The sequence below is a fragment of the Mustelus asterias genome, chromosome 5 (assembly GCF_964213995.1).
Source record: "Mustelus asterias chromosome 5, sMusAst1.hap1.1, whole genome shotgun sequence".
Lineage (NCBI taxonomy): Eukaryota > Metazoa > Chordata > Chondrichthyes > Carcharhiniformes > Triakidae > Mustelus > Mustelus asterias.
Genome location: NC_135805.1, coordinates 30,837,249 through 30,849,774, shown reverse-complemented (window position 1 = coordinate 30,849,774; position 12,526 = coordinate 30,837,249). Strand labels below are relative to the sequence as shown.

The window sequence follows — 12,526 nt, the reverse complement described above, 5'->3', positions numbered from 1 at the left end:
CAAAGCATAATTTCTCTTTGCGCTTCAATTTTTTCAAGTTTCACGTATTTTTGTTCTGTCAGTGTCTTGTCCAATCTCTTCCTTTTTATTTTTCCTAGCATCAAAACTTGTTTAACATTTTCATCATCAGAGCTGAGTTTTTGTGACTCAGCTCAGGGAGAAGATTTTAACTCTAACTCAAATAATTATTGGATCTGTTTAATAATATCAAGTGGCAGTAAAACAATACTGACAATCACTTTGTGTAATTCCTTAAGTTAAAGATGTGCCATCAAAAGCATTTAGTAGGTGAAGATGATCAAACATCTAAGTGTAAAGGATTATATTTCATTGCCAAGTCCCAACAGGAAAATGCTAAATAATCAGCTTACTTTCTCCAACTTGTACAGTTAATACAGAATGTTCAATCTGCCAAAGTTCATTTTGACAAAGTTCAATAAGCATGAACTATTAAGCATTATGTTTGTGGAAAGGTACAGTTAAGCCCCAGCTCAGGACCAGGAATAACACTGAAGTATTAATCAGCTAATCAAAGTCAGAAACAAAAATATTCCATCAGATCAGGGTGAAGCATTGTTGCACTCGTATGAGGTGCCAATTGTAAACTATACAAGGAAATAATACATTTGACAAATATAAAAGAAAACTTGCATCTATAAAATGCCTTTAACAATGTTAAGATGTTGCAAAGCACTTTACAGCTCAACTGAGCACTCTTGAAGGTCATAGATCTAAAATGTTGGGCAGGGTTTTCCAGCCATGCTTGCCCCGAAACCGGAAAATCCCATCCAAGGTCAATGGACCTTTCCATGATCCGCCCCTCGCCCGCTACGATTCCTGTGGTGGACAGAACGGGAAAATTCACCCCATTGACTTTTTTCTCACTGGTGTTGCCAGACCTGTTCAGTATTTTCAGCATTTTATGCTTTTATTTCAGATTTCCAGCATCTGTAATATTTTGCTTTTGTATTTTTGACATGTTCTCCCTGTTGTAATTCAGTATCATCTGTCGTTCAATTGGCAGACTCTTGCCTCTGAGTCAGAAGGTAGAAGACTTGTACACAAAAATCTGACACTCCAGTGCAATACTGAGGAAGCACTGCTCTGTCAAAGGTGCTATCTGATGGATAATGCAGTAAACTAGGTTACCATTTATCCCCTCAGACAGATGTAGAAGATCCAATAGCTGCTGTTTTGAAGAGTGCAGAGCTATCCCAAATGTCCTAATCGATATTTATCCATCAATCAGCATCAAATTATCTGGTCATTATCACATTAGCTGTGGGAGTTTGCTGTACACAAACTGGCTGCTATAATTCCTACTTTGCAACAGGGACTACGTTTTGGAAAGTATTTTGGCTAGTGTCCAACTGCTTTGGGATGTCCTGAGGTCATGAAGTATAAAAGTTGTTCAACATTTCCATCATCATAATTGAGAGTTTTTGTGACTCTGCTCAGGGAGAGAATTTTGACTCCAAATTGAAGAATGGGTACACACATGATCTGCTTCATAATATGAAGTGGCAGCAAAATACTGGCACTACCTTTTGTAATTCAGTTAGTTAAAGATATACGAGCAGAAGCATATGGTAGAGGAAGATGATCAAACATTGTACAACTGAATATGTTTCACTGCTAAGTCCCAGCCATGAAAATTCCAACAATCAGTTTATCTTCTCCAATATGATGAATACAGTAAGTGCTGTGTAAATGCAAATCTTTTTAATTTAAGAAATGTAACAGCACAACAAGATCCCACAATCAGCAATATGATGATGACCAGATAATCTGTTTGTGATGTTGACTGAGGGATAGATATTGGCCAGGACACTGTAGCAAACTCTCCTGATTTTTGAAATATGTTTTGCATCTATTTGAAAGAGCCAAATGGTTTAATATCTCATCCAAACATGGCACCTCTGAAAATGTTTTTCACCAATACACCTAAATTATGCACTTGAGTCTCTGAAATAGGAATTGATCTCAGAGGCAGGAATTCTATCACTAAACCATGTCTGATTCTGTTTTGTGTCACTAAATCAGTAGTACTCACCTTGGATTAGCAAGAGCAACCTCTTTGAACATGCTGATGAGTTTACCAAACTAGGCTCCATGTGATTACTTTTAGCTTCAGCCTGGTCAAAGAAGCAATGCAACTCAGATTTATATCTGTAGTTGCTGCAAACTTCCTGTAGGTTATTGCTGATGCTTATTCAAAGGGGGAGAAGAAAGGAAAACAAACTGGGAATTCACGGAATGTTCCAAATATTTTAAAGCCTATGGATTACTTTTTGGAATGCAATCACTTTAGTAAAAAAACACGGCAGCTAATTTGTTCACAATGAGCCCAGTAGCAGAAAATTAATGGATAATCAGAAAATTTGTCATTGGTAATTTTAGTTGATCAATGAATGTTAGATAGGATAGGAAAAGATTTCCTGCCCGTTAAAATGGTTTAGCAAACCACTCCGTTCAAGAGCAATTAGGGATGAGGAACAAATCCTGCCCTTCGTGTATTCTGTGATATCTTTAATGAAAACTTCTATTTGGAGAGCATTTCAAACTAGAAATTTGCATAGTAAATGATGTCCTTTGTGTGCAATTTGAATTCATGACATACAATATTATTAGACTTGACGTTTTTAGAAAATTCCTTCCATCATTTTTGCAGTAATAAGATTTATCCTGGACATCCTCATACTTGAGTAGTAATCATTTACCATCAAAAATGTAAAATGCCATGCATAACGTCACTGTACTAGTAATCCAGTGGTCCACGCTAATGCTCTAGAGACATGGATTCAAATCCCATCATGGCAGCTGATAGATTTTGAACTCAAATTTGGAATATAAAGCTAGTCTCAGCAACTGTGACCATGAAAGTATCATCAATTGACGCAAAAAAATGATCTTGTTGACTAATGTCCTTGTCAGGGAACAAAATCTTACTATCCTTGCACGTTCTGGCCTACATGTGACTCCATACTCTCAGTAATGACTCTTTACCTGCCCACTAAAATGGTTCAGCAAGCCACTCAGTTCAAGAGTAATTAGGGATGAGGGACAAATGCTAGCTTTGTCGGCAATGCTAACATTCCATCAAAGAATGAAGAGGAAAGAAATTGCACTTTTTCTCAGCTGTGATAGAGTAGGATATTTACTACCTGTACTGTGTTTTCAAATCAAAATCATTCTTTTATACAATTTATCTAAATTCTTTCTTCAGTAACAAGAGTAATAAGGAAGAGGCTGTATTGCAACGTAAAACAGTAGCAAGTGCTCCACCACCACCATCAGAGGAGGTAGTTTCGAGTAGCTCTGAGGATGATTCAGGAACTGACAAAGAAGAAGAAGGTCCTATCTCTCAGCGGTCAACACCAGTAAAAATTACAGAGTTTGGGGATGCTGCCAAAATTCCTGAGGTAATAAATGCATTTTATGTAATTGAAAATAAGGTAAATTTCCTAATGCCACATATTAAAAGGATGTAGTTTCAAAAACTAATTTGAAGCGGCACAGTGGTTAGCACTACTGCTCCACAGCGCCAGGGACCTGGGTTCGATTCCCGGCTTGGGTCACTGTCTGTGTGGAGTTTGCACGGGTGCTCCGGTTTCCTCCCACATTCTGAAAGACGTGCATTGACCCGAACAGGCACCGGACTGTGGCGACTCGGGGAGTTTCACAGTAACTTCATTGCAGTGTTAATGTAAGCCTTACTTGTGACTAATAAATAACCTTTAAAAAATATACTTTTCATCGGAGGGAAAACTGGTCAACTCAAATAGTTGCTACATACTTTCTGTACCTAATTACTTTGACAGAGGTCTTTCATCATTCTGTCTCACTGCCCTGGACTAGGAAATGATTTCAAAATCACTGGAAAGGAGAAAAGAAAATTGAAAATAAGAATCAGAATGGAAGAGTGACTAAAATTACTAGCCTGGTTCTTTTTATCTCTAAACAACTTAATTGGTAAAAAATAACTTCAATCATCAATATGTAGAAGGCTTGTGACCTACTGAGAAGCCTGTTGGCTTGGTAATTCAAATAGTTTTTTCAAATGTAAACTGAAAGGGACACAATTTAATTTTTTTCAGGGGCTGGTTCTCTGCTAATTCTCTGCAAACAAACGGGATGTGTTCAAGCCATGCATCTTTTATGAATTACCTGGAGAACATTTAGTTCCTCATTTCTTTCTCCATGGCAATGCTTTGTCCAACCAGTTGGCACCCTTTACTCTTGTAGTATAAATTGTTACTGTTTGAAATTTGGCATCCTTGTGTTATTGTCCTGATGAGTGCAAGACAAAAAAAATTGGTCGAATGAATTTTGCAGAAAAGAGAGACAAGTTCTACGCTACCAAGTGACTTGATAGGTAACATAATCTTGTATTCCTTTTCTCTAATATGCATACAGCACAGAGGAAGGCCATTCGGCCTATTGAGTCTGCACCGACTCCAATAGAGCATCCCACCTAGGCCCTATCCCCATAGTCCCACTTATTTACCCCGCTAATCCCCCCCCCCCCCCCAACCTACACATCTTGGGACACTAAGGGGAAATTTAGCATGGCCAATCCACCCAAACTGCACATCTTTGGACTGAGAGAAAACCACAGCACCTGGACGAAACCCACGCAGACGCAGGGAGAATGTGCAAACTCCACAGATAGTCACCCAATGCCAGAATTGAAGCCGGTTCCCTGGGTCATGTGAGGCCATTGCCACCATGCTGCCCATTTTTCATGCTTTTTGGTTGGTAAATAACTGATGCCCTGTCCTGACATCTCAACTTATTCACAGTTTGAGATGCAGTAATGTAGAAGTTATATTACTAGGCTAATAATCCAGCAAAAGCCAATTGAAATTCTACCAAAGCAGTTAGGCAATTTGAGAAGCAGCTTTTAAACTGGGGAAGCGGTGTGTCATTGTCACTGGACTAGTAATCAAGAGACCCAAGGTGCTACTCTGGGGACCCAGGTTTGAATCCCACCACAGCAGAATTCAATACAAATCTGGAATTACAAGTCTAACGATGACCATGAAACCATTGTCGATTTTTGTAAAAACCCATCTAGTTCACTAATGTCCTTCAGGAAAGGAAATCTGCCATCCTTACTTGGTCTGGACTGCATGTGACTCCAGACCCGCAGCAATGTAGTTGACTCTTAATTGCTCTCTGAAATGGCATGGCAAGCCACTCAGTTCAAGGCCAATTAGAGATGGGCAATAAATGCTGGCTCAGCCAATAACGCCCACATTCTGTGAAAGAATAAAGAAAAAAAATCAGGCATTAGTAAAAGTGACCATGCAACTGGTTTAACCATAGCCTTTTTAGGGAGCGAAACAAGCATTCCTTATCTGGTCTGAATTATTTGACACCGATATGGTGTTTGAAATGGTCTAGCAAACCACTTGATAATATCAAACCACCACCAGTAATTCGAGGAAAGCCCACGATCACTTTGTTAGGAGATCTAAGGATTCACGATGAAAGCCAGTCTTGCATCCTGAGAATGAATAAATTAAAATTAGTTTCTTTCAGAACCTTCAAATCTCTTTTTCTTTATAGTTTGTTTAATATTTAAGGTTTTCATACTTTGGAGTTAGGAACATTCATATAGTTTAAAGGTCTGACCATGTTTTCACACACTTGGCATGTGTCTGTATTTATAGCTTGCGACAGTGTTGTACCAATGAATTATTCAGTGTTTCACAGAGATTATATGAAAACAGATTGTACTGTGGGAGATAAAATGCCTGCATTCGTACATAACAACCAAATGTTTTATTTACTTCAGTTTTAATTCTTGCCTGATATGTATCGAGAACAACATTTGTGGTAAGGTGCTATTGCGATCTACTTAGCACTAACCATCACTCCCCCTTTCAGCTTTTACTAAACTATCAAGAGACAATCTAGTGAAAATCTTCAAGTATCCTGCTGGCCATCTGCATGTATGCTGCTCATCCTATGGGCAAAAGTTTACCAAAAAATGGCAAAGTATTGGTTCCTGCACAAAAAAGGAGGGATTCCCGCTGACAGCACCGGTGTGTTTTCAGGCCAAATCTTATGCCACATCAGTAATAGCTTTTATGCACATGAGTAACACGCCGCTCCTCAAGTATGTTCCCTCTAATTTGTCTGCCCTGCAATGACTTCGCTGCTGCCAGCACTGGGGAGCTCTACTCACATTGTCTGTACCTTTAAGACTTGATTAGCTGTATTAGCATTGATTAGCTTGATTAGCATTCCAATCATTATTCTGTAAATTGAGTTTGTGTCTCTGTATGCCCTGTTTGTGAGCACATCTCTCACTCCACCTGATGAAGGGGCAGTGCTCCGAAAGCTAGTGGCATTTGCTACCAAATAAACCTGTTGGACTTTAACCTGGACTTCTTACTGAGCTCCATATAAACAGCTGTCCAGCACTAGTTCCACAACGACTGCAAGGGATGGCAGCTGAGAAGGCAGCACAGCACTTTATGGACAGGGCCCTCACCAGGATGCAGGATTGAGAGGAGCAGAAACGGGACATCCTCTACCTGCTCTAGGTGACAGCCTTCCAGCAGGCCACCACCCACACCTGGGTTGTAGTGGCAGCCCTGGACAGTGTAAGCGCACTCCAGAAAGGATAGGGCAGCAGTGTCGGAAGAAGATGAATGATCAAGTCGTCTCAACCTCAGCTGTGGATCCTGGGGATACACCTAGACATAGTGGGAGGGTCAGGAAGATTTAAAAATCGTAGTGGGCATGGGTGACACTAATGTAGATCATCCTCAACACCGGGCCCCCACAAGGCTGTGTCCTCAGCCCCCTACTATATTTGTTATACACCTATGACTGTGTGGCCAAATTCCCCTCCTACTCGAATTTCAAGTTTAGGTTAAGCACGTCCGGAGTGCCTTTCTCAGAAGACTAAGGAAATTTGGCATGTCAGCTACGCCTCTTACCAACTTTTACAGATGCCATAGAAAGCATTCTTTCTGGTTGTATCACAGCTTGGTATGGCTCCTGCTCAGTGCAAGACCGCAAGAAAATACAAAGGGCCATGAATGAAGCCCAGTCCATCACGCAAACCAGCCTCCCATCCATTGACTCTGTCTACATTTCCTGCTGCCTCGGCAAAGCAGCCAGCATAGTTAAGGACCCCACGCACTCCGGACGTGCTCACTTCCACCTCCTTCCGTCAGGAAAAAGATACAAATGGCTGAAGTCACATATCAATTGACTCAAGACCAGCTTCTTCCCTGCTGCCATGAGTCTTTTGAATGGACCTACCTCGTACCAAGTTGATCTTTCTCTACAACCTAGCTATGACTGTAACACTATATTCTTCACTTTCTCCTTTCCTTCTCTATGAATGGTATGCTTTGCCTGCATAGCGCGCAAGAAACAATACTTTTCATTGTATACTAATACATGTGACAAATCAAATCGGATCACCATTTTGTTTTGAATGTTTGTCACTAAATTTCACTTCATTCACTCAGAGCCTCCAATCTGTCTGTTCATGCCACCAAGCTTGGGGGGGAGCCACCACACTCGCCCAGCGCCTCATCCCTATAGAGTGTGAAAATGGCTGTGCTATGTCCCCCTCACACTGACGACGCAGTAAGGAGTCACATCAGCGAGGTTTGAATCAAGTTCACACCTGTTATGAGCATGAGCCTGATCACGTCGCCAGTGAAAAACGGAAATCACGATCTCGCCGGTGAGATTTGTGATTTCTGGGTTTCGCTGGATCCTGAGCCCTTGCCACCATTCCCACGCACGGAGAACATGGGCTCAATATCATACCCATAGTGTCTTTAAGATAGTAAAATGTTCACCGGGCATTATGAAGCAAAAATTGAAACTGAGATATTAAGGAAGGTGACCAAAACTTTGCTTAAGTGGACAGGTTCTAACTTGTTTAGAGGGAGAACACCTGGTCGGTAGAAAAACCTAGGGTGGGATTACAGAATTTAATGCCCAGTTAACTGAAGATATAGCTATTGATATTGGAGCAACTTTAAAATCTGGAATGCACAAGAGACCAGAATTGGAGGAGTGCAGGTGTTTGTCAGGCTGGAGGAGGTTAGAGAGGGGTGTGGCAACAATGGGATTTGAAAATGAGAATGAAAATTTAGAAATAGAGGTATTGCCTGATCAGGAGCCAGTGCAGGTCAGCAAGCATTGAAGTGATCATAGAATCATGGAATCCCTGCAGTACAGAAGGAGATCATTCGTCCCAACTCTCTCCAACAGAGTACCTTACCCAGGCTCCTTCCCCCACTCTATCCCTGTAACCTCACACATGATGTGGAGATATGAGACTTCTTACTGTGTTTACCTCACACATTTACCATGGCCAATCCATCTAACCTACACATCTTTGGACGTTAAGGGGCAATTTATCATGGCCAATCCACCTAGCCTGCACATCTTTGGACTGTGGGAGGAAACCCACACAGACAAGTGGAGAACATGCAAACTCCACATAGACCGTGATGGGTGAGTGAGATTTGGTGCCAGTTTGGATAGGATAGCAGGGTTTACAATGAATGTAGAGATGATTGTATTTATCTATTTCTGTACTTCCAAGACCAAGTCTGATGGGAGGAACTTACTTTGGACAGTCTTCAAGACATTGCTTTGTGAAAGGTTTGACAGATAATCAGGCCAGAACATAATTGGACAGTAATGAAGATTAAAATATATAGTCCGTACCATTGACTACTTGTTATGTGAGCCCAAACTATGGCATTAATGTTGGATTAATTGTTTTTTGTTTTGTGACAATTTCTAGGATTCGATCCAATCTCCAAGAGAAACGCATGTCATGAATCTCTCAGGGCTTCCATCAGAAGATGATCTTCTGATATACAAAAGGTAAGATAAAATACAGAACAAATACCTTTAATATGAGTTACAAAATTGCAATTGGTCCAGCTACTTCAGTTACTTGAAGCATTTTAAAATTATCTAGCATATTAAATGGTGTCCTTAAATTTGTTTTTCATTGAATTTTCTTGAGAATGTTATATAATGCTTGATCCTCTGATTTTTCCCATTTTATCTTGAGTATTATATAATTTAGAACAACCTCTTCTCCTCCCCGCCAACGATTAATCAAACCTCTCCAGATTTTGATCTCACTATTATAAGTATAGGAATGAGCAACAGTACAGTTACTCTCTACTGTGCAGTATGTAACTGATGTCTGCCAAAATCTTGCTGGCATTTACAGTTCCCAGTGGAAAGGGGTGTGTTCAACGGAAAACCCTGTTGACAACAGCGGGACCATAAGATTCCGCCGCCTGCAAGCGACATGCCACTTCCCAATGCGAAGAGGGAGAAAAATCCCACCCATTATATAGTTTGCCGAGGAATGCATAGATATTAAATCAATAGACAGGTTCAGCACTCGTATGAACTAAAATTTCCGCATAGAAGTTATAGTTTCAAAACCTATGAAATGTTTTTCACTGTTTCCTAAATCTTAACCCCTTCTATCATAAATGTACCAGCGAAATGAGAAATACTTCAGTTGACTTGTCATTGCTTCAAAATAGGGGAAAAGCTTTTAATTTAGGTGTAGGAAATTGGGGTCATCAATCCTGTTTTCTGAGGATCATCTCACTGTTATCTTGCTGTATCCTTCAATCTCCTCTCCAAAGAAACGCATTTTGAATATCTCTTGAACACAGTTATAGCCTGCCCAGTAACTTATCCTACAGTTCCATGGATTGAAAGATTCCCCCCTCCTTCCAACTTGATGTGTGAATATTTCATCATGAATAATTTGTATCCATTTCTCCTATTTTCAAATTGTATCAATTGTTTCCCATTTTCAAATGAAATAAAGATATACAAACAGAAAATTTTACTTTCCTACTCCAAAGCCAAATTGACTTGTGTAGAATTCTCAATGCACTGAATCACCTTCTTTGTTTGCCTCTATGCCCTTTCAAGAACCATATCTATGCATATAGCAGGAACTGCATATAGTACTGCAGTTAGTGTATGGCCACAGCAACAATCTAAATTAAAAAGCAAAAAAAATTGAGATTGTCGGAAATCTTAAATGAAAACAAAAATACGGAGTAAACATGTAATTTGACATGTGATGAAAAAATAATTAACCTGCTTTCTTCTGTTTATATCAATACAGGGTTGATTTGATTTGCACTGAATTCCTGTGATGATCATTTTATTTACCTGCAGCTAGATAGATTTAATTGATTTAGCTATATACCTGTAGAATTCTTCCTGACTTACACATTGTACTAATGTGCTATCTGACATCTATTAGGCAGTGTTGTCAGGACGTGTAGATGTGGTTTTGAAAAGCTCATTAAAAAATTACTACTGGTTTAAGCCATTGCATTAAATTGCTGAATTAATAGTGTTTTGGGCGAAATCAGTTAACATTTCAACAAACAAAGAACAATACAGCACAGGAACAGGCCCTTCGGCCCTCCAAGCCCGCGTCGCTCCCTGCTCCTAACTAGACCATTCTTTTGTATCCCTCCATTCCCACTCCATTCATGTGGCTATCTAGATAAGTCTTAAACGTTCCCAGTGTGCCCACCTCCACCACCCTCTGTGTAAAATACGTCTTTCTGATATCCGTGTTAAACCTCCCCCCCTCACCTTGAACCTATGACCCCCTCATGAACGTCACCACCGACCTGGGAAAAAACTTCCCACCGTTCACCCTATCTATGTCTTTCATAATTTTATACACCTCTATTAGGTCACCCCTCATCCTCCGTCTTTCCAGGGAGAACAACCCCAGTTTACCCAGTCTCTCCTCATAACTAAGCCCTTCCATACCAGGCAACATCCTGGTAAACCTCCTCTGCACTCTCTCTAAAGCCTCCACGTCCTTCTGGTAGTGTGGCGACCAGAACTGGACGCAGTATTCCAAATGCGGCCGAACCAACGTTCTATACACCTGCAACATCAGACCCCAACTTTTATACTCTATGCCCCATCCTATAAAGGCAAGCATGCCATATGCCTTCTTCACCACCTTCTCCAGCTGTGACGTCACCTTCAAGGATCTGTGGACTTGCACACCCAGGTCCCTCTGCGTATCTACACCCTTTATGGTTCTTCCATTTATCGTATAGCTCCCCACTACATTAGCTCTACCAAAATGCATCACTTCGCATTTATCTGGATTGAACTCCATCTGCCATTTCTTTGCCCAAATTTCCAGCCTATCTATATCCATCTGTAGCCTCTGACAATGTTCCTCACTATTTGCAAATCCAGCCAATTTCGTGTCGTCTGCAAACTTACTGATCACCCCAGTTACACCTTCTTCCAGATCGTTTATATAAATCACAAACAGCAGAGGTCCCATTACAGAGCCCTGCGGAACACCACTAGTCACAGGCCTCCAGCCGGAAAAAGACCCTTCCACTACCACTCTCTGTCTTCTGTGACAGATAACTACTCCATCTGACGAAGGGGCATCGCTCCGAAAGCTTATGGTATTTGCTACCAAATAAACCTGTTGGACTTTAACCTGGTGTTGTGAGACTTCTTACTGTGCTTACCCCAGTCCAACGCCGGCATCTCCACTTCTGTGACCAAGCCATAAGAAGGATGTGGAAGCGCTGGAAAGAGTGCAGAGGAGATTTACCAGGATGCTGCCTGGTTTGGAGTGTCGGTCTTATGAGGAAAGGTTGAGGGAGCTGGGGCTGTTCTCTCTGGAGCGGAGGAGATTGAGGGGAGACTTAATAGAGGTTTATAAAATGATGAAGGGGATAGATCGAGTGAACGTTCAAAGACTATTTCCTCGGGTGGATGGAGCTATTACAAGGGGGCATAACTATAGGGTTCATGGTGGGAGATATAGGAAGGATATCAGAGGTAGGTTCTTCACGCAGAGAGTGGTTGGGGTGTGGAATGGACTGCCTGCAGTGATAGTGGAGTCAGACACTTTAGGATCATTTAAGCGGTTATTGGATAGGCACATGGAGCACACCAGGATGGTAGGGAGTGGGATAGCTTGATCTTGGTTTCAGATGAAGGTCGGCACAACATCGTGGGCCGAAGGGCCTGTTCTGTGCTGTACTGTTCTATGTTCTAAGCCAGTTCTCCACCCATCTAGCCACCTCCCCCTTTTATCCCATGAGATCCAACCTTTTGCACCAACCTACCATGAGGGACTTTGTCAAACGCTTTACTAAAGTCCATATAGACGACATCCACGGCCCTTCCCTTGTCAACCATCCTAGTCACTTCTTCAAAAAACTCCACCAGGTTAGTGAGGCATGACCTCCCTCTCTCAAAACCACGCTGACTATCGTTAATGAATTTATTCCTTTCTAAATGCGCATACATCCTATCTCTAAGAATCCTCTCCAACAACTTCCCTACCACGGACGTCAAGCTCACCGGTCTATAATTTCCTGGGTTATCCTTCCTACCCTTCTTAAATAACGGGATGACATTAGCTATCCTCCAATCCTCTGGGACCTCACCTGTGTCCAGTGACGAGACAAAGATTTGCGTCAGAGGCCCAGCG

At 41.3% G+C, this 12,526-nt stretch overlaps 1 protein-coding gene across 1 annotated transcript in view; it reads left to right on the top strand.

Moving 5' to 3' along the window:
- Nucleotides 1–12,526, top strand: part of fig4a (FIG4 phosphoinositide 5-phosphatase a) — a 128,636-nt gene that overhangs the window by 95,978 nt on the left and 20,132 nt on the right. Inside the window, exons 21-22 of the mRNA XM_078213533.1 lie at nucleotides 3,227–3,422; nucleotides 8,792–8,874. Of these exons, the coding sequence (XP_078069659.1) occupies nucleotides 3,227–3,422; nucleotides 8,792–8,874 (279 nt within the window). The remainder of the gene's footprint in view (nucleotides 1–3,226; nucleotides 3,423–8,791; nucleotides 8,875–12,526) is intronic.